Source organism: Lactuca serriola, chromosome 6 (genome assembly GCF_051521515.1).
Source record: "Lactuca serriola cultivar US96UC23 chromosome 6, Lser_US96UC23_V15, whole genome shotgun sequence".
Taxonomy (NCBI): domain Eukaryota; kingdom Viridiplantae; phylum Streptophyta; class Magnoliopsida; order Asterales; family Asteraceae; genus Lactuca; species Lactuca serriola.
The window spans coordinates 181057888-181080774 of record NC_136413.1 but is presented as its reverse complement, the minus strand read 5'-3'; the positions used below and the strand labels follow the sequence as shown (position 1 = coordinate 181080774).

The following is a 22887-nucleotide window of genomic DNA, read 5'->3' as shown; positions in this document are numbered from 1 at the left end:
GTCCATCCGGTCCGAATTTAGACCCACTTTCATCCCTACAACCGATTCCCTAACACTTCTCGAACATCTCTTCCACATATCTTGACAAGCAACACCCTTGCCAACATTAATGACCCACATATTCACAGATCACAATACAAAAAATAAATAAATAAATAAATTAGAGTAGGGGTAATTTTGTCGTTGTACATATAGCTATTACATCTGATCGCGTGTTCCCCTTATATATAAGCCAGCAGCTACAAACTTCTAGGTATAAAAACCCCCAATCTCTCTCCCTCCACTGTTCTACAACGAACTCAGGTGAGAAATTACTCTCTTTCGCCCTTCATTTTCAACTATAAATGTCCAAGATTCGCTACAAAATCTACAAATTCATCTGCAACGTTCCATTATTTTTACAATTTAGGTTTTTCAGGTTAATGATTACTTATTTCTTGATTTCAGGCTTATAAAGATCATTTTTTTACATCTTACAGATCTTGATCAGTAAGAAGAATGGCAACTTTTGAGTTATACCGCCGATCAACAATTGGTATGTGCTTGACGGAAACATTGGATGAGATGGTTTCGAATGGGGTTCTTAGTCCGGAGCTTGCAATTCAAGTCCTTGTTCAGTTCGATAAGGTCTTAAATTTCCATATAATTCTTTACTGAATTGTGTTTCTGTATGTCCTACCTTGAATAGATCCCATTCCCAACTCTCCGTTCCACAAAGGGAAACGCTAAAATGATTAGACTTTGGAAATATGCTTTATGTTCCCCGTTTGCCAAAATCTAGTTTAAATTCGTTTAGTAAATGATTGTAGGCTGTAGCTAGGAAATAAAGGTTCGATTTTTAAAAGGATAGAAGTAGATGTGTTTCCTTTATGGATCTGACCAAATGGGAAGTGTAGACTGTAGAGTTGTCATAATTCATATGATAAATTAACAAGTTATCAATAAATTGTATAGTTTAAGATTTGAATTAAAGGTGGATCATTCCTTTAATGGAGTATGTATGGTGTGGATTTAAGTCTCAGTTGGTGATTACAGTGTTGTAATGATTGCAGTCAATGACAGAAGCTCTTGATAGTCAAGTTAAAAGCAAGGTGACCATAAAGGTAAAAAACTCATTTACACATAGCATTTTTTTTTCTTAACATGTTTCTAAAAATTTCTTACTTTTATGATAATAGGGGCACTTGCACACCTACAGATTCTGTGATAATGTGTGGACTTTCATTGTTCAAGATGCCATCTTCAAGTATGATGAGACCCAAGAGAATGTTGGTCAAGTTAAAATAGTGGCATGTGACTCCAAGCTTCTTACTCAGTGATTCATGTTTAGGGTTTCATCTCTAGTTACTGATAATTTATGGTAGTTATTAAAAGTATAGAAAAAAAAGGGTACAATAAAAAAGGGGGAGGTGTTCTGTTCTATTGTTGTACCTTCTAGAATTTGCCACGTAACAGAATCTCAAATAATCCTATCAGCCTTTTTACTTGTGTAATTCATTTTCATTCTGTATTTATTTTTTGTTTCCTTTTTTTCATTATGTTTTATGTTGTATTTGGTGTGATAGGATGGAGTAGAAAAATGTAATGTTGCTTCTGGGCTATTGTTATTATCGTAATAATTATTATTATTGTAACTAGTATTATTATTATTATTATTATTATTATGCTTTATTCTAAAATATTCCTGTCCTCTAGAATCATGGGGAATGTGAGTCTTTGCTTCAAAATTGAGTAATCTGGGAATATTTTCAACCTCATTATGGTTTGTAACATACTTCAGACTTCAGTTTTATCAGATTCTCAGGTGTTCAAAGATCAAACACTATGGCATCCTTGAAGTCTAGCAAACGTACTCAAGTTAAAATTTTTGAACTCCAAAATGAAATGATACTTCAGGTTAGTAGTAGTTCACATTTTTCATCACCCACATGAGCAATTCCAGTCTTAAGGTCAAATATGTTTTATTTTTCAAGCTCAAAATTGGCATAAACGAGGTAAAAACTAAAAAGGTTAACACCAACATTCATCTATGTGTATGTATCATCCAATATAACTTAGTGTACTTATCAATTGTTTCTTGAAGATATGAAAGAACTGTATGATTCTTGAAATGTAGAAGTTAAGCCTATTTGACCTCAGAAGTCAAAGTATACTTCTGATCTGGAAGCAATGTTTTTAATCAATAGGTTGATGTATCTGGATTTAAAAGTGGGCACAATGCAAAAGTGAAACTTCAACTTCAAAACTGCTCACATCCATGGATTCTCCACTGGGGTTGCATTTCCAATGGAAACAAGTGATTGAAACCTTTTAAACTTCAAACCTTGTTGCTTTCTTATGTCATTTGGATTTTGATTTTTCTTGCAGAAAATGGTTTATTCCCTCTTTTATTCCTTCTGGGACAAGAGTTCATAAGAAAAGTGCTTTGCGAACCCCATTTATAAAGGTTTGTCCTTTAAATCATTGCCTTATTGTTTAAACTTGAAAGTGTACTTTTCTAGCTTCATTATTGAGTATTTCACTTGTAGGAGGGAGATGCATATGTTGTTAACATTGAGCTAAGGGATCCTAAGATACGTGCCATTGAATTTGTTCTAAAAGATACCAAACACGATAAATGGTTTATCTATTTTTTAAAAATTTATTGTATGTTAGTTTATTTATTGGTTCTGATGCACTGTAGTTTTGCCTTTATAGGTTGAAGATGAATGGAGTAAGCTTCCACATCAATTTACATGAACAAATCGATGCAAGTATCTTTTTCTTTTCAAACTCTACTTCATACTTTCATAGTATCTATAGATTATGATTTAAATTTCATTTTTTCAGGTTGAAGATTATGGTGCAAGAAGCTCTAAATGCTTACTGAATGAAATGTCTGATGAGGAGGTTGAAAAGCCATTAAGACACAGGTACATTCTATCTGTATCCCACAGGATTAACTTTTGAAGGAGCATGTTTCTTAATTACTCAAGATTTTAACATTTTCTTTAATTGACAGACACCTCTGCAACTCTGTTTTCTTTCCAAAACTATCTACATCTTCCTCCACTTGGAAAGGACCCTCACAAAAGAACAACATTGTTAGCAATATGTATGCTATGTCACTTGAAGAAGCCTGCAATGAGATGGTATGCTTAATCTCTCGTTTGTGCAAAAGACGTGATTGCCCTTCTCATCCTCATGATAAAAAATAGAATGATATGGGCAGTGTGGTAACACAGGTTGGTGAAAAGTCAAACAGCATTAGATTCTTGAGTAACAAGATGCCAGCATGGATAAAATTTCCAGCATCAGTTGTCATTCCTTTTGGAGTATTTGAAAAGGTTCTATCAGAAGACATAAATAAGGTTTGCCATTTTTTTGTTCATGAAAAATTTTGTGTGTTTTTTCATCCTTGGCCTTTTCTACGAGTGAAATTAAGTATATGATTACAACAAGTTGATTCTTAGTATATCAGGTGTTTTGGTTACATATATCAGTCTCTTTTACTAAAGCTTATATTAACTGATCAATTTTTTTCAGGAATTAGCAACAAAAATTGCTTGTCTTTGTGAAGATGTAGATAGGGGAGACGTTTCAAAGCTTAAGATGATTCAAGAAACTATTTTGCAAATGAAAGCTCCTCGTAGAATGGTAATTTATCACTACTTGATTTTGAATTATATGTTAAATTTTCTCCTGAATGCTACTTTTTTTTCTAATAGTATAGTTACATGGTCATTATGAGTTTATATGTTCATATTCATTTCATGAGAAAGAATGTGATATTCCTATATTGAGATTTCTAACGTTAATTGCAACAAAATCTGAAAAAGCTCTGAATTTTGTAAATTTGTAGAGCATTGAAGTTAGGAAGAAAATGAAGAGTTCAAGAATACCATGGCCTCAAGGTCCTGCAGAAGATACATGGAATCAAATCTGGCAAGCAATGAAGAAGGTATATTTGATATTTCTCCCTCTCTTCCCAAAAAGTAGTTGCAGTTTGACTTTATGGTCAAACCTTTACCTATGAAATTTTAAATAAAAAATTGAATGGTTTTTACTGCAACAACTCTCCATGTTTTGTAATAAGAACATGAAATCATCATAAAAGTTTAGAACTTTATATTATTTTTATTGTTTTTGAATTTGAAATTTACTCTGTTGGATGTGTATCTATTATTTGGCAATTAATTTGACCAAAATAAGAAGACATTTTTAACGTTTGCTATATTACCCATTATCTCCAGGTTTGGGCTTCTAAATGGAATGAAAGAGCACATAAAAACAAGAATCATGATACATTATGTATTGGTATTTTGATTCAAGAACATGTTAGAGCTGATTATGCCTTTGTCACTTACACAAATCATCCTGTGTCTCATGACTCCTCACAGATATACACAGAGGTAAGTCTCATATTTATGGCTGCTTTTGTTTAGGGCTATTTTCAGTTATGAGAATGAGGAGGGCATTAAGGTCTTTTACACCTTTGACATACTTTTGGTTTGGTGGCCTATTTGGAACAGATAGTCAAGGGCTCAGTTGAAACATTAGTTGGTGCTTCTCAAGGGTGTGCCATGAGTTCTATTACTAAGAAATCAGAGCTTAAATCACCTATTGTAAGATCATATAGATTCATATATATCCCTATGAAAACTAGATTTCATTTTCATGAGTCATGACTATTTTGTAATCTGACTTTCAGGTTACTTGTTACCCAAGCAAGTCCACTGGATTATATGCAAAAAACAAGAGGTCAATCATCTTTAGGCCGGATTTCATATCTGAAGACACAAACAGATATGCATGTCATGGTATATATGACAGGTATGTAATATAAATATTTATATGAAATATGAGACAAGGTTGTGATTACAGCTAAAATGTTTTGCAGTGTATCAATGGAAAACAAGGAGGAAGTTGTGTTGGTCTACTCAAGAGACCCAATGGTGGTTGATCTACATTTTCAAGCCTCGATTCACTCAAAGATTGCAGAAGCTGCAAAGATTATAGAAGACTTATACAAATGTCCCCAAGATATTGAAGGAGTAGTGCAAGATGGACAAGTGTATGTGATTCAATGCAAGCCTTTAAGTCTTTAGAACTCAACTTGTGTAAAACATGTCCCAAAAAGATATAAACTTTACTTGTTTGGCTATGTAGGGTTTGGAGTTGTTTGTCATTTTTTATAGAATAAAAAAGTGAAAGAGACCAAAAGACCTTTGTTTCTTTAGGCCCCATTTTACTATGTAGAACATGACAACGACACGCATTTCGTTTTGTCCAATTTTCCAACATATTTGATATGACAATTTAATTGTGATCATATACATCTATTATAATAAAGTAATCATGTTTATCCTACATAAAGTTTTTAAAGTGTGTTGCTATTTTGTATAAAATGACAAACGTATAACACATAATATAATATAATTAAAATGTAATATAATTAAAAGTGGGCAAGTATATGTTATTAAAGAATTATGCCGTTAACTTTAAATAATGACTCTTGTGTTTAGTTGTTAAAAATAATGTAATTATTTATACCATAAGATAGATAAATATTAAAAACACATCATCTCAATAGTTTTATTTGTGTGTTGCACATACAAAATAAAAAATAAATTTATTTTTAGAATTATATATATATATATATATATATATATATATATATATATATATATATATATATATATATATATATTAAAGCGCATGGGAACTTTTAACAGTAAAGTTTAGATTTTTAGATTTATGCCACCATTCTTTGGGGGTTGCACAGTTTAATCCCTTAAGTTTTTACAACTACAATCTCCACCCACAAAAGTATTTTCAATTGTCAATTTGGTCCCTTCCTTTTCTAACGTTGTTCTATTTCCATATTTTTTCCAACATTGTTTCATTTCGATACTTTTTTTACACATACTTTTTCCGTTAATACACATTTGACCCTTCCTTGGTAAATGGATAATCAACCTTACTATACACTCTTGGATTTCGTAGTTACATATTTTTGGAAACAGTCACTTTTTGTGCCACTTTTTTTAGAAAACTTTAAATTATTTCTAACCATTTTTTTAAAAAACTTTAAATTATTTCCAACCCATGCGAACTCTTTCCTAGTTTTAATTACTTTTAACTATTATTATGGTTAAAAAATTCAAATACACCTCTTTTAAAAACATAACATCTCAACGATATATGTTAGTAGCTTGCATGTGAAATTTTCTTTTACTTAATATTAATTTTAATCATCGTTAAGGTTAATTATTTTAAATATAACTTATATGAACATTTTTTTATATTTGATCATAATTATTATTTCAAATATCATTCACTTTTTTTTAAGGTAACATAATGTAAGTTTTTAATTTTACGTTATTTATAATTGTTGTTATTTTTAACTGTTAGCCGTATAATGTATATGACCACCTCGTCTCTCTCTCTCTTTCTCTCTCTCTCTCTCTCTCTCTCTCTCTCTCTCTATATATATATATATATATATATATATATATATATATATATATATAGAGAGAGAGAGAGAGAGAGATAGGTTCAGGTGTTTAAACTAATTATTGTGTTATTGTATGAATGATTATGGACCAATCAAAATTTAATAGAAAAATCAATAATTAAATAAATCAATAAGGGTAACTAGGTAATTTGAGAAATAACTTCCACAAATACTCCCTATAATTTTGCTAGTTACGTTGATTTTAACCTAATTCCCCCATTTTATATACAGCCTACGACCATCCAATCGGCTGAAGACTCCTTCACGCCGACCATCCAAGTAATCAGAAGCACCTCCATTGTTTCTTGACCAATTCGAAGGAGTAGGGTGAAGAATGAAGGCGAAATTGACGACGATGATGAAGACCTTAGCTTTCTTGAAGAACCAGAAGATGGAACCACATCGACAGACCCCCTTATCAACCCAGATCTTCCCGATTTTGACGAATTCTCCAGAGACGAAGACGATTTCGAAAACTACAACTACGAAGACGACGATTTTGAAGTACCCTCGCACGATTACAAGGACGAATCTGTATCTATTCTCGGTAAGTATTGAGTTATAGGGAATTTAATTTTCTCAAATTTTAAGCGGTTTTACGGACCCCATCGATCAGGGAGCTCTTGGTCTCCATCGCCTGCATTGTCACAGAAACTGCAGGTTTGTAACATCCCAAAATTCAAGCCTAAAAATTCCATTTTTATTAATTAATTCATAAAACATTCATTAGAAAATATTATATAAACACGTCATCTCAAAACCAAGTATCATATTTGAAACCCACAACCATGAACAAATGTCATATCAGAGTACAATCCCAGAAAACACCGTGCGGAAAATCATATGTGTGTGTGATGTCATGCTACGCCGCCGGCTCCTTCCCCTTAGATGAAGAGGTACCTAAAACCAATATCTGAAACCGTAAGCACAAAGCTTAGTGAGTTCCCCCATCATACCACATACCATACAGTGTCATCAGTATTTTTCAACCGGTAATCATCATCGGTATCTTTCAACCGGTAATCTTCATCGACATCTTTCAACAAGTAACTGGGGACTATTCCACCCCCTACCACTAACATACAATAACAAGATATAATCATATAGTCAGGCATATCCGGGTACCGACCTACCCCTTGGTTCTAAGGACCACTATCAGGGAAACTATCTATATCACGTAACATATCATACAGATATAACTCATAACCAAACGCATACCAGACCAAGATAAATTATCACAAAGACAATTATCTTCTAAATACTCCTCAATGGTGGGCCGACATTATGGCCTTAGATAGGGGTGTAAATGAGCCGAGCCGAGCCCGAACATACCTAAGCTCGGCTCGAACTCGTATAAATGTATGTTGGCTCGAGCTCGAGCTCGGCTCGTTTCGAGCCCAATTTCAAAGCTCATGCTCGGCTCGTAGGAAAAAGAAGAAGCTCGAGCTCGGCTCGGGCTCGGCTCGTTTTGTTTGTCACGTGAGCCTAAATGAGCTTAGGCTCGACTCGAGCTCGTTTATGGTTTTTGGGCTCGTTTAATTTTTTATCATATATTCAAGGGAATAATCCAAATTCTAACTTCAAAACATACATTCATAGATTCTCCATTTGCATTGATTTAATGTCTAAAATATAACCATTTATAAAAACATAAAGAGCAAAAACTCAAATTACAAAAATAGTAGTTAAACTCCTAATTACTGAACGACTAGAAACAGACAAATCTTCCTTTATGCAGCTTCACTCCTCCGATACACAAAACCAGCAAAATGTACAAAGGAATCATTTTTTGAAATATTTTTCAGATTAACAATTTGTTGTTTAACACATCTAATTACCTTCAATTACTTTGTGTTCACCTCGGGCAGTAAAACCTCAATAGGAAACTCCTCCTTCTACAAAATAAAAAGGTTGAAAATTAATAATTTAAACTATTAAAATAACAATTATAATGTGGTTTTGATTATTTCAGATATACCTTTAATTTTTTCTTGACTCTATGAACTTGCCTAATCCAATCTCCTCCGCAAATCAACATTTGTACTGTGTCGGACCCCAATGAAGCTCGATATGGATCAATAACTCTACCCCCGGCACTAAAAGTTGCTTCAGATGCAACAGTAGAAATCGGGATTGCAAGTACATCTCTAGCCATCAATGACAAAACACGATACTTTAACTTGTGCACATTCCACCACTCTAAAGCATTAAATGATTCCATTCCTGTTTGTCCTTTCTCCCTATAAACACCTTCTTCTAAACACATATCAAGCTCTGACTTTTCTGGTCTCTCCAAATCTACAGCCTTTATGAACTCTCCAAACGCCTCCCATTCAGATCCAAGTGATGTACCTTCATTCAACCCTAAAACATTTCTTTCATGTTCGCTTCCATGTGCTGCAGATTCCCTAACTAATGTATCATGCATCTCTAAATACTCTGAATACATTTCATAAAGTGCATTCTTCACTTCTTTAATGTTCTCGTCTGAATTTTGATAAAGTGTTGGAAAACAAAACTCAACCAACTTCATCTTGAACCGTGGATCTAACACAAAAGCTATTGCCATTACAAGGTGGCACTCACCCCAATACTTGTCAAACTTTTCCTTCATTTTCTTCACCATATCACGAATAAAATCATTTGCAGATAATGAGCCTTTATCAAGAGTTTGCTTCACTCTAAACACTTCAATTAGATATAAATTAGCAGTAGGATAATCACTGCCTGAGATGATATTCGTGCACACCTAAACATAATCGTTGGATTTAGTCAACAAAAAAATCATTTATTTATAAAATATTATGCATATTAAACACAAACCTTAAAAACCTTCAAAATTTCACATACACTTTGAACATTTTCCCAATCTTCGTCAGTTGGCAAGTGATGAAAATGTGGTTCATACTCTGCATACCTAAGAAAACCACAATTAAGGTGTTAGTGAATATGAACATGTGTTAAAAACTTTAAGGTATATTTTATTATACCTTGGGAAAGCATCTTTGAACTTTAGAGCCATGCACAACATATCATAGGTTGAATTCCATCGTGTTGGAACATCAAGCATTAACTTTCGATCACGTATTTGCATTTGATGTGCAGCCTTTGAAAAATTTAGACGTCTACCCTCCGAATTGTTAATATACTTTATACCCTCACGAACATCACCGATGATATGATCAATTATTGCAAGACCATCTTTCACTAGAAGATTCAATATATGTGTACAACACCGTATATGAAATAATCTACCACCACATGAAAGTTTTCTTACACGCGAAAAAGTTTCTTTCAATCTTCTTAAAGCTTTGTCATTATAAGTTGCGTTGTCAACTGAGATGGTGAAAATGTTATCTTTAATTTCCCACTCTTGCAAACACTTGTAAATACCATCAGCAATATCAACCGCAGTACGAGGAGGAGGAACATGTACAAAACTTAATACATGTTTCTGTAATCTGTAGAAAAACGTTGAGATATAAATTAAAATATGATAGAAAGAAAAAGATAAATAATTAAATATTAAAATTGAGCAAGTTGTTAAACCTCCAATTATGATCTACAAAGTGTGCAGTAATAACCATATAATCAACTTTCTGATGCGAAGACTTCCAACAATCAGTTGTTAAACTGATTTTAGAGGCAGCTTTTGTAAGGGCTTTCAACTTTTTCTTCTCATGCTCGTATACCTTAAAACAGTCTGATGTAATTGTAACTCTGCTTACTTTCTCAAACAATGGAGTAGCTGTCTTCATCATTTTCACAAACATGACATCTTCCATAGTAGCAAATGGTTGCTCAGTACTTAGTATCCAATTAGCTATGGCCTCCATCATCTTGTTTTCATCATATTTTGTATCCGGTCCGATCAATGGTGGCACAGAATCCACATCACACCCACTAGGCTGAAAATTTAGTTTTTGTTGGTTTTTTTGCCATTGTTTATGGGGGATGCAGCTGTTTAGGTGTCTTCTATATGATGATGTAGGACCTGAACCAGTAGCAGCCAACCTCGACTTACAGTGAGTGGACTCGGCTTTTTTCGCACCATCTCGGAGTGTAACTACAACAAAGTCATCCCATACTTTTGATGTTTTTTTTCGTTTTCTCGTTAATTGTACTTCATCTTCACCAGCTTCGTTATTTTTTTCTGTCACACTTTCATTTTCATTAGGAATTTGACTTGTCGTATCTTCATTTGGAGTAGTTGTGTGATCCATACCATGTACTAATTGTGATGACGGATTATCAATCCCAACACCTGTTTCGGCCCCCATATCTTTTATTGGACTTAACAGGTTTGTTGTAGACCCTCCATCATCCATTGAATCTTCATAAGAAAACAATACAAATCTTAGATACATAAATTTGAAATAATATTTATGCAACACTAAACAACTCACTATAACACCATGAATACCAACAAATACACATAATATTTATGCAAAAGTAAATTGAAAACAGCAAACAGGTGATGTGGTTGCAATTTGTAAAAAAGGTGAATTAATATGTAAGAAAAGAAAAGAAAAGCAAACAGGTTATCACATTGCAATTTGCAAAAAGGTGATCACGTTGCAAACTTGCAATTGAGGAGTGCCGATTTTAATCACGTTGCAAACTAACATGTCTGTAAATATATACTACAATAGCACATGTATCTACATATACATCGTATGTAAATATATACTAAATATATACTACAAGTCTACAATAGTACATAGATAGTTTATCTGCTCACTATATCAATCGATTCATTCAATCACAGGATCGCAAATCGCAATTAATAATAATCATACCGGTTGTCTGTTGAGAACGAGATGGATTCGGGAGGGCAACGTCGACTGTCGACTGGATTCGGAAATAAATTGTTACGTCGATCGTCAATTGGAATTTGGAAATTAAGGATTAATTATCGTCGCGACTCGCGACGTCGTCCTAGATGGTAAACAAGTAATGGTATGTCGACCGCCGTATCCTTGTAGGGTATATGCCGTATGTGTGTGCGAAATAAGGGGAAGGTCGGCAAAGGCAGTAAGGCAGGCACGTTGTTTGATTTCAATTCATAGAAAGTTAGAAACATTAAAGAAATTAAGGAAACAAATTATTAAATTAATAATATTAATAATATAAATATATAATATAAGGAGTGAAAAAAAAATATTTATATTATAATGTATATAGGCTCGTTTAAGCTCGCGAGCCCTAGTCGAGCTCGGTTTAAAAGCTCGGGCTCGAGCTCGTTTAATAAATGAGCCCCGAGTAAAGCTCAGGCTCGGCTCGGGCTCGTTTAAATCGAGTTCGAGTCGAGTTTTTAACGAGTCGATTCCGAGTAGCTCACGAGTAGCTCGGCTCACTTACACCCCTAGCCTTAGACCCACCCCTACTGGAAGGTAACTCACCTCGTAGCTGTTGAACTGTGCGGGAATCCTCTGATTGCTGCCGCTGATGCTCCGGAAATCCTCCGGCTATAATTCCCACAAAACACTTAGTCAGAAACTGACATCCACCCTTAGGGTAAAATGACCATTTTACCCCTTGACCAAGTCAAAGTCAAAGTCAACTTCCAGTTGACCTGACTCGCCGAGTTGGCTCGCCAACTCGCGGAGTCCCTATCCTTCTATCGGACCTCATACCCATCTCTACTCGTCGAGTTAGGCGATGACTTGACGAGTTTTCCTTCTAAATGAACACCGACTGAATCCACATCCGACCCGCCGAGTTGTATGAACAAATCATCGAGTTCATCATCAACTGACACTCATGTCCTGCCCTGACTCGCCGAGTTGTATGAACAACTCATCGAGTTACTCTTCATCCTATGAACACGTTCTGTCCTCGACTCACCGAGTACCATGAAGATTGTCTTGGACTCGCCGAGTTCGTTCATGCACTCGCCAAGTACCATGAATTCCCATAACACTTTGCTTAGTCCAGAACGTTGGGTCACTCCCCGGGACTCCTAAAACCCTTCCACACTCAACTGGTCCTTATGACCCTCACTGATATGGGACCAAAACCCATGGACTCGCCGAGTCAATCACATCCTTTACTAAGAACTTCGATTTCTGATGTACAACACTTAACTAAATGATAGATCCAGGCCCCTAAACTCGATCTAGCACGTAAAGTTACAATCTTTATGTGCATGCATGGGACATTAGAGCTTAAAAGGCTCTAAAATGGTTCTTTTGTTGCATGGGGCCTTCCTTGGTGCAAAAGCAACCTAGATCTGAATTGTGACTCATAAAAGGACATGATACAGAAGCCCAAACCCCCAACCATGTTTGCAAACATGGTTGGCCACCAAAAATGGCTTATAAAAGCCCTAAATCACCTCAAAGAGGGATCTAACAAATGAATGAGCAAGGTTCAGACTTTATACCTTCCAAAGACTGCAAATGATGAACCAAACTCGAATCCTTCGGTCCCTTCTTGATCCTTCTATGCTCTTCCTTCTTCCTTGAGGTCAAAACTCACAATAATCAATCAAAAAACCTTAGATCTTCTAAAAAACGGCTAGGGTTTGCTATGAGGAGTGTTTGGGAACATAAAGGGGGAAAGGAGGCTGCATAAGGTCGTTTAAATAGGGTGCAAACCCCTGGATTAGGGTTTTTGTCCAAACAGCGGCTACTCGCCGAGTCCGGGACCCGACTCACCAAGTCCGTAGCTCAAACCCCACGCCTCATCCCGCTTCTACTCGGCGAGTCAGTCCTTCGACTCGTCGAGTCCAAGGCTAAAATGCAAAAATAAATGAAGATTTAATCACATAATACATACCAAGAACCAAGTGCTACAAATCTCCCCCACTTATTTTAGACTTCGTCCTCGAAGTCTGCCGCTCGATCCTGAAACAGTTTGGGGTAGTGCTCCATCATCTCACTCACCGGCTCCCAAGTCCACTCTGACCCCTTCCGGTGCTGCCATTGCACCTTCACGAGTTCTACACTTTTGTTCCTCAGATCCTTCGACTTCCGGTCAAGGATCGCTACAGGCCGCTCGATGTAATTCAGGCTGCTATCAACCTGAATGTCCTCCAAGGGTACCACCGCCGTATCGTCCACTAGGCACTTCTGCAGCTGAGAGACGTGGAAAGTGCTGTGGATCTGACTGAGTTCGGCTGGCAGATCCAGCCGGTACGCCACCTTGGCCACCCGGGCTACAACCCTGAACGGTCCGATATACCTTGGGCCTAACTTGCCCCGCTTCCTGAATCAGATGACACCCTTCCATGGCGACACCTTCAGGAGAACCATATCCCCGACCTGGAATTCCAGGTTTGATCGACGCTTATCAGCGTAACTTTTCTGCCGACTCTGAGCAGCCTGAAGCCTGCTCCGGACCTGCTGAATCTTCTCTGTCATCTTGAGCATTACTTCGGTGCTCCCTATGACTCTATGGCCAACCTCACCCTAACATATCGGGGTCCTACACCTCCTCCCATACAACATCTCGAAGGGAGGACGGTCGATACTCTCATGATAGTTGTTATTATACGAGAACTCCGCCAACGGGAGGTAGGTATCCCAGCTACCTCCGAAATCTAAAACGCATGCCCGCAGCATATCCTCCAGAGTCTGGATGGTCCGCTCGCTCTGGCCATCCGTCTGCGGGTGAAAAGCGGTGCTAAAATGCAGACGAGTACCTAGCTCATCATGAAACTTCTTCCAAAACCTGGAAGTAAACCGCACATCTCTGTCTGAAATCACCGAAACTGGCACTCCGTGCCGCGCCACCACCTCCCTGATATAGATATCGGTCAATTTCTCGGTCGGGATGCTCTCCTGAATCGGAATAAAGTGGGCGCTCTTGGTCAATCGATCCACGATGACCCATATCGAATCCATCCCCCGCACGGTCCTGGGAAGCTTCGTGATAAAATCCATCATAATATCCTCCCATTTCCACAGCGGGATATCCAACAGTTGCATCTTATCGTGTGGTCTCTGATCCTCGGCCTTGACCTTCCTGTAGGTCAAGCACCGCTCCACGTACCATGCCACATCCCACTTCATGCAGGGCCACCAGTAGTCCAGACGAAGATCCCAAGACATCTTCGTCGCCCCGGGATGAATGGAGAATCGGGATTTGTGTGCCTCCTCCATCAGGACCTGGGCCACGCCTCCATGATAAGGGACCCACACCCTACGGTGAAGATTCAATAACCCTCGGCTATCATATTCGAAGGAGGAAACCTGCCCCACAATCCGCTCACTCTTCCGATGTTCCTCCTTCATAGCCTCCTGCTGAGCCTCTCGGATCCGCTCCAAAAGCGGAGTCACCACTGTCATCCTTAGATAGATATCCCTGATCGGCGTTGCCTTGCAAATAAGCGCATCGGCCACGACATTGGCCTTACCTGGATGGTAGAGGATTTCACAATCATAATCCTTCACCACATCAAGCCACCGACGCTGCCTCATATTCAAATTTGGCTGGTCCATGAGATACCTCAAACTCTTGTGGTCAGTGTAAATCGTACAACGAACCCCATAGAGGTAATGACGCCAAATCTTGAGGGCGAACACAACAGCCCCCAACTTCAAATCATGCGTCGGGTAGTTCGCCTCGTAAGGCTTCAGCTGCCTCGACGTGTAGGCGATGACATGCCCTCTCTGCATCAATACCGCTCCCAAACCTGCGATGGATGCATCGCAGTACACAACAAAATCCTCCATGCCCTCTGGCAGGGCTAAGATTGGCGCCTCGCACAATCTCTGTCTTAGTGTCTCGAATGCGGCCTGTTGCTCAGGCCCCCAGCGATACACCACCGACTTCTTAGTCAGTCGGGTGAGCGAAACTGCTATCTTGGAGAAGTCCTGAATGAATCTTCAATAGTAGCCTGCCAATCCTAGAAAGCTCTGAATCTCAAATGGAGACCTTGGAACCTACCAACTCATCACGACCTCTACCTTGGACGGATCTACCGAAATCCCGTTCTGGTTGACAAGGTGCCTAAGAAACTGCACATCGCGCAACCAGAACTCACACTTGGAGAACTTAGCATACAAGTTCTCCCTCCTCAAAGTCTCAAGAATCTCCCGCAGATGCTCCTCATGCTGCTCTCGCGTCTTGGAGTAAACCAAGATGTCATCAATAAATACTATCACAGACCAATCTAACATCGGTCTACACACGCGGTTCATGAGATCCATGAACGCGGCAGGAGCATTGGTGAGCCCGAAGGGCATCACCACAAACTCATAGTGGCCATAACGCGTCCGAAACGTAGTCTTCTGCACATCCTCCTCTCTGACCCTCATCTGATGATACCCTGAACGCAAATCAATCTTGGAGAACCAAGATGCTCCTTGCAGCTGGTCAAAGAGGTCATCAATCCTCGGGATTGGGTAGCGGTTCTTCACCGTTACCTTGTTCAGCTCCCGATAATCTATACACATCCGATGCGACCCGTCCTTCTTCCTCACAAACAGAATCGGGGCTCCCTAGGGTGAATTGCTCGGTCTAATGAAACCCTTATCTAACAGCCCCTGCAGCTGTGTAGACAACTCCTGCATCTCAGGAGGAGCCAACCGATACGGTGCCTTGGCTATCGGAGCCGCACCAGGAACTAGGTCGATCTTGAATTCCACCTGTCGTTCCGGAGGTATCCCAGGTAACTCCTTGGGAATACGTCCGTAAACTCCCGTACCACAGGTACATCGTCCACCATCGCCCTACCCGTTTCCCGGGTATCCATAACATACGCGACATAACCTACGCAACCCTGCTGGAGATAGCGCCTACTCGCTGCTGAACATAAAGTTGGTCCTCGTTGTGGCCTCTCGCCCTGGATCACCAGCTCTTCCCCGCTTGGGGTCTTGACCTGCACCAACTGTTGTGCGCAGTCGATCACCGCCCCATTAGGGTTGAGCCAATCCATGCCTATAATCACCTTGTTCCCACGCAATGAAATGGGAACCAGGTCTACCAAGTAGTGTTCCTCAAATAACCTCAGCACACAATCTCGAAATACCATCGATGCCCGCATCGAATGGTCGTCGGCAATCTCTACCTCTAGAGGGAAATCCAACATGCCCGAAGACTCGGAAAATCTCTTGCTAAGCGCAAGATACACAAATGATCGGGTAGCGCCCGAGTCAAACAATACCAGAACCGGGATGCCGTTCACATGGAACGATCCTAAACAGAGCACATATCAATAACACATTCACAACAAAAAAAGATCATAGGGTCAGAATCATACCCGTCACCACATCAGGTGCAGCGCGTGCCTCCTCGGCTGTCAGCTGAAATGCTCGGCTCCGCACCACTGGAACCTCTGTCTTGACCTTCCGGCCATCTGTAACCCGCGCCGTCGCTGAGACCAGCGCCGCCGCTGGCACTGCTGCTGACGCTGCTGTCAATCTCGGGCAATTGGCCCTTTTGTGGCCCCTCTGATTACAATGGAAGCAAATCAGGTCTGTCATTTGTACCGCAGGGGTGGGGGCAGTACAATCCCTGCCAAAATGCCCCACCTTGCCACACTTATAGCAGCCCGAACCTGGCCCAGTGCGACAAGCTCCCTCGTGTGACCGACCGCAATTCCCACAGCGGTCCCATCCTGCCTAGCCTTTCGGCCTACCATCAGATCCCTTGGGCTTCTTCCTCGAAGCCCCAGTCGTCAGCCCTTCCATTTCCTTCCTCTTCTAGACGTGCTCCAGATCAATCTCCCTCTCCCTAGCCCTGACAATCATGGAATCCAAGGTAGGGCAAGCTGAAAAAACTAACATGCTCCCGAATGTCAGCTCGTAGCATGTCATGGAAGCGGGTCCTCCTCATATCCTCATCACCCGCATACTGGGGCACCAACAATGCCCTCTCCCGGAACTTGGCGGTGATCTCCGCCACAGTCTCCGTAGTCTGCCTCATATCCAAAAACTCCCTGGCCAGCTGCTGAAGCTCCACAGCTGGCGCAAACTCCGCCCTAAATCTGGTCACAAAGTCCGACCAAGTCATAGCCTCAATGGCGAGGCTCCCAATGAGTCACCAACAGACTCCCACCAATTCCTAGCCCTGTCTCGCAAGCATCCTGTTGCATATCTCACCTTCAACCCCTCTGGGCAGAAGCTTGTCAGCTGCGCAGACTTAATGTCTGCGATCCATCTTCTAGCAGCAATGGGGTCCTTCACCCCATGGAAATCCGGCACACCACTTCCACGAAAGTCCTTAAAGGACAGTGTGCACGCACCCACCTGACCAGACGCCATATCACTCCCGAATGACTAGAGACGATCCTCCATCACCTCAACAATCCCCTCCTTGATCGACCCGAAGATAATAGGGGTTGACTCAAGGATGCCTCTCGTGATCTCAAACGCGATGAACTCACGTATCCCGTCATCAACCTGCTCGGATCCCGAACCCGAGCCTGATCCTGACCCTGATCCAGAACCTCCTGCTCCAAGTCGTGTGGTCACCATACTAAAACTACATGCATAAAGGTCAGGATCATACATATACTCGAGAGATCTAACACACTCTCCAAGATTCCCTGTTTCATCTAGGCCCTCCTTGATTCGAGAACGGGTCCTATGCTTTCAGTAGTACGGGCCCATACTACCTTCCACATCTACCCGTGCTTTCCTCAAGGATTGCTTCGACTTCACCAGGTCCCTTTTTACCGATACCTCTTTCCACTAACCTCATCCTATGCTTCCCTAGGGCACTCTCCGACCTACTCTCCGCCATCAGTTGCACAGGAGCCCCTACCATTTCCCCCTAACTAACTTGCAGGTCCTGTTACATATCCGCTCCTTAGTTAGTTGGAAATAGCCAGACCCCCATAGCACAAAGCAAGCAACATTTGTGCATCGAGTAACCAAACCAGGCATAACCTATACAGTCCATCCTACTGCTGACTAAACGGTCCTAACATACAGCTCATACAATAGGCATATTAGGCATCCTCCTAGATCTTTAGCCCTAACTAGCATGCAATTATCATAATCATATATCAGGCACAAAAGGCATCTTCCTACATCCTTAGTCCTATTCTAGCATGCGATACTGAATCAAAGCCATAAAGCATAACATAACATGCATGGGTATCTTGGGGAAAACTTACTTGAGCCCAACCGGTCGCATGCATCACACACTTTGTCTTTTGTAAAATCCTTCCGTTTAGATTTTTAGAAAACCATTTTATTGCAAAAGTCTTTTAGCCCCTTAGTTTGAGTCCAGACACTCCTGAGGGCGTGTCTGAATCCCTCAAACCAGGGCTCTGATACCAACTTGTAACATCCCAAAATTCAAGCCCAAAAATTTCATTTTTGATTAATTAATTCATAAAACATTCATTAGGAAGTATTGTATAAACACGACATCTCAAAACCAAGTATCATATTTGAAACCCACAACCACGAACAAATGTCATATCAAAGTACAATCCCAGAAAACACCATGCTGAAAAATCATATGTGTGTGTGTTGCCATGCTACGCCGCCGACTCCTTCCCCTTAGACAAAGAGTTATCTGAAACCAAGAAGTGAAACCGTAAGCACAAAGCTTAGTGAGTTCCCCCATCATACCACATACCATACAATACCATCGGTATCTTTCAACCGGTAATCATCATTGGTATCTTTCAACCGGTAATCGTCATCGGTATCTTTCAACCGGTAATCATCATCGATATCTTTCAACCGGTAATTGTCATCGGCATCTTTCAACCGGTAATTGGGGACTATTCCACCCCCTACCACTAACATACAATAACAAGATATAATCATACAGTCATGCATATTCGGGTACTGACCTACCCCTCGGTTCTAAGGACCACTATCAAGGAAACTATCCCTATCACGTAACATATCATACAGATATAACTTATAACCAAACACATACCAGACCAAGATAAATTATCACAAAGACAATTATCTTCTAAATACTCCTCAATGATGGGCCAGCATTATGGCCTTAGACCCACCCCTACTGGAAGGTAACTCACCTCGTAGCTGTGGAACTGTGCGGGAATCCTATGATTGCTGCCGCTGCTACTCCGGAAATCCTCCGGCTATAATTCCCACAAAACACTTAGTCAGAAACTGACATCTACCCTTAGGGTAAAATGACCATTTTACCCCTTGACCAAGTCAAAGTCAAAGTCAAAGTCAACTTCTAGTTAACCTGACTCGTCGAGTTGGCTCGCCAACTCGCGGAGTCCCTATCCTTCCATCGAACCTCATACCCGTCTCTACTCGTCGAGTTAGGTGATGACTTGATGAGTTTTCCTTCTAAATGAACACCGACTGAATCCACATCCGACCCGCCGAGTTGTATGAACAAATCGTCAAGTTCATCATCAACTAACACTCATGTCCTGCCCTGACTCGCCGAGTTGTATGAACAACTCGTCGAGTTACTCTTCATCCTATGAACACGTTCTGTCCTCGACTCGCCAAGTTAATGAACAACTCGCCGAGTACCATGAAGATTGTCTTGGACTCGCCGAGTTCGTTCATGCACTCGCCGAGTACCATGAATTCCCATAACACTTTGCTTAGTCCAGAACGTTGGGTCACTCCCGGGGACTCCTAAAACCCTTCCACACTCAACTGGTCCTTATGACCCTCACTGATATGGGACCAAAACCCTTGGACTCGCCGAGTCCAGGAATGGACTCGCCGAGTCAATCACATCCTTTACTAAGAACTTCGATTTCTGATGTACAACACTTCACTAAATGATAGATCCAGGCCCCTAAACTCAATCTAGCACGTAAAGTTACAACCTTTACATGCATGCATGGGACATTATAGCTTAAAAGGCTCTAAAATGGTTCTTTTGTTGCACCGGGCCTTCCTTGGTGCAAAAGCAACCTAGATCTGACTTGTGACTCATAAAAGGACATGATACAGAAGCCCAAACCCCCAACCATGTTTGCAAACATGGTTGGCCACCAAAAATGGCTTATAAAAGCCCTAAATCACCTCAAAGAGGGATCTAACAAACGAATGAGCAAGGTTCAGACTTTATACCTTCCAAAGACTGCAAATGATGAACCAAACTCGAATCCTTCAGTCCCCTCTTGATCCTTCTATGCTCTTCCTTCTTCCTTGAGGTCAAAACTCACAAGAATCACTCAAAAAACCTTAGATCTTCTAAAAAAAGGCTAGGGTTTGCTATGAGGAGTGTTTAGGAGCATAAAGGGGGAAAGGAGACTGCATAAGGTCGTTTAAATAGGGTGCAAACCCCTGGATTAGGGTTTTTGTCCAAACAGCGGCTACTCGCCGAGTCCGCAGCTCAAACCCCGCGCCTCATCCCGCTTCTACTCGTGAAGTCAGTCCTTCGACTCGCCGAGTCCAAGGCTAAAATGCAAAAACAAATGAAGATTTAATAACATAATACATTGTAACATCTGGAATTTCAGGTATTATATTTATTCTTTTTATTTTGAGTTTCGTGGAAGAACTCGGCGAGTTGGTGCGAAGACTCGCCGAGTAGAGACGCGATTTCTCACTCGGATTAATGACCGGACTCGACGAGTCACATTGGTGGACTCGGCGAGTCTGCGCTGTTTAATGAAACCCTAATTTCTCGGGTTTGGGGCCTATTTAAAGGGCCTTATGGCCGTCATTTGTGCTCACCAGTCCCCAGAGTGAAATCCTAGTGAGCTTGAGCGTTTGGAGTGAGATAAGGAGCCATTGTTGACCTTGGAGGTGTTATCTAGCAAGGGAAAGGAAGCAATAGCCAAGGGGAAACAAGAGAATCAACTTCCTGAAGATCTGAGGTCCAGAACATCACGTTTAAGGTACTATATTCGAACCATTCTCTGTTATGGTGATGTTCATGTTGATTTAGGGCTTATTGAGCCCTTTTGTGGCTAGATCTAGTGCTTCCTTGGTCCCTTAAGCGAGTTAGGTTCTGGATCTGGACCCTTGAAGGTCCAGAGTGTCCCTTTGTCCAAGCTTTTTATGAATCCATGGAGGTTTTGGATTGGGGTCTTTGTGCTTGAGGTCAAAACACCATTTATGAGTCATTAGGTGTGTTATGAGCGCCAAGACATGAACTTTACGTGATGAATAAGCTTGGAAGGACTGGATCTATGAGTTAGTGAAGTAGATCTGACCTCAGAAGGTCGTTTGGGGTTATGAATGGAATGCACTCGTCGAGTCTATTTCCAGACTCGACGAGTTTGTGCGGGTTGTTCAGTGATTTCAAACCAGGGTTTGAGTAACCGAGTCGGGTGAGTGACTCGGTGAGTCGGAAGGGACTCAGTGGAATCGGGTCCCCGTAGAGACTCGGTGAGTCCACGCCAGACTCGGCGAGTTGAGTTGACCGTTGACCATTGACCAGAGTTGACCAGTGTTGACTTGATAGGGTTAGTCAACCTTAGTTGGGAAAGTGTTAATTAGAGATGTATTGTGTTATAGGAGGACTATAGCTCGGGAGATCGAGCACTAGTGATTTCAGGGATTTGCGAGTTATCGAGATACGCGAGGTGAGTCTTCTCACTATACTTTACCTTGAGTAGGTAATCAGAGTTATGTGACAGGGTATTTGTATGCTATATGTATGTTATGTGTTGTACTGCATTATTTATATGTGATTTATGTTGTGCATGTTTATAGAGTTGGAACCGGAAGGTTCACAGAGTTAGAACCAGAGGGTTCACAGAGTAGGGTCCACGAACCCACAAAGTTATAGCCTCGAGTGGCTAATATGTGCTATGTGTGGTATTTTGGGGAACTCACTAAGCTTTGTGTTTACAGTGTTTGGTGTTATTTGTTTCAGGTACTAGTGATGACTGCGGGAAGGCGCCGGCCTGATCAGTACACACACGGGATTTTTATGTTATGAGATCTTGGGATTTTTATATGTTATAGATTTGAGTTTCAAACACTGATGTTTTTATGAATACTAAATGAATTATGCTTTTATAAAATGCGAAAAATTGTTTTGAAAGTTACGGTGTTACAAACATACTAAGAACCAGGTGCTACAAGGTTGATCAAGTAGATAATAAGGTTTTATCTGGCAAAGAGGATGAACATGGAGGTGTTATTTTGGAAATCTCTACAGAACCCATCGATCCACTTGTGTTTACTTCTTTGCTTAAAGCTTCAATGCTGCATTTGAAACAACAGGTCCTTTTTACTTGTTTCTTTCTTTCTTTCCCTATGATATTAGGGAATACATGTGCATTGATCTTTGTTTTTGCAGTTACTTTACACAAATATGTATTGTGTATAGGGTAAAAGGGGTATTTGGATCAAATTACGAGTTGTGCTTGTAAATCTCATTGAACCCGTGGTTAAAGTAAGTTTTTGTTTACATTTATATCATTATAACCTTCTTAGACGCTTTCTTTTTATAAATCTGCTCCTTCCATCCTTTTTAAACAATATTATCCGGACAACACATGGTTCTTTTCTATACAGAATGAAAAC

The 22887-nt window shown here is 40.3% G+C and overlaps 3 protein-coding genes across 4 annotated transcripts; 2 read left to right on the top strand and 1 right to left on the bottom strand.

Moving 5' to 3' along the window:
• The first annotated feature begins 160 nt into the window (after positions 1-160).
• Positions 161-1637, top strand: LOC145057492 (transcription initiation factor IIA subunit 2). Of its 2 annotated transcripts, none has more exons than XM_079005349.1 (4): positions 161-303; positions 480-627; positions 1053-1103; positions 1179-1637. In XM_079005349.1, the coding sequence occupies exons 2-4, from the start codon at positions 499-501 to the stop codon at positions 1317-1319; spliced, it is 321 nt and encodes a 106-aa protein (XP_078861475.1). In that variant the 5' UTR covers positions 161-303; positions 480-498; the 3' UTR covers positions 1320-1637. The 2 variants fall into 2 exon arrangements, with proteins under 2 accessions (XP_078861475.1, XP_078861474.1); XM_079005348.1 differs by having other exon boundaries at positions 196-303; positions 448-627.
• Positions 1638-1695: 58 nt separating this feature from the next.
• On the top strand, positions 1696-5311 carry LOC145057491 (alpha-glucan water dikinase 2-like). The gene is made up of 14 exons (XM_079005347.1): positions 1696-1896; positions 2187-2296; positions 2368-2446; positions 2529-2620; positions 2698-2749; positions 2830-2912; positions 3002-3131; positions 3225-3350; positions 3526-3636; positions 3842-3940; positions 4233-4391; positions 4512-4604; positions 4691-4812; positions 4880-5311. The coding sequence occupies exons 1-14, from the start codon at positions 1825-1827 to the stop codon at positions 5085-5087; spliced, it is 1536 nt and encodes a 511-aa protein (XP_078861473.1). The 5' UTR covers positions 1696-1824; the 3' UTR covers positions 5088-5311.
• A 1392-nt stretch (positions 5312-6703) lies between these two features.
• LOC145060458 (zinc finger BED domain-containing protein RICESLEEPER 2-like) lies at positions 6704-10824 on the bottom strand. The gene is made up of 6 exons (XM_079008117.1): positions 10046-10824; positions 9487-9957; positions 9320-9413; positions 8475-9245; positions 8345-8391; positions 6704-7034 (listed from the first exon to the last, which is right to left on the bottom strand). The coding sequence occupies exons 1-6, from the start codon at positions 10822-10824 to the stop codon at positions 6704-6706; spliced, it is 2493 nt and encodes an 830-aa protein (XP_078864243.1).
• Positions 10825-22887: the final 12063 nt, after the last annotated feature.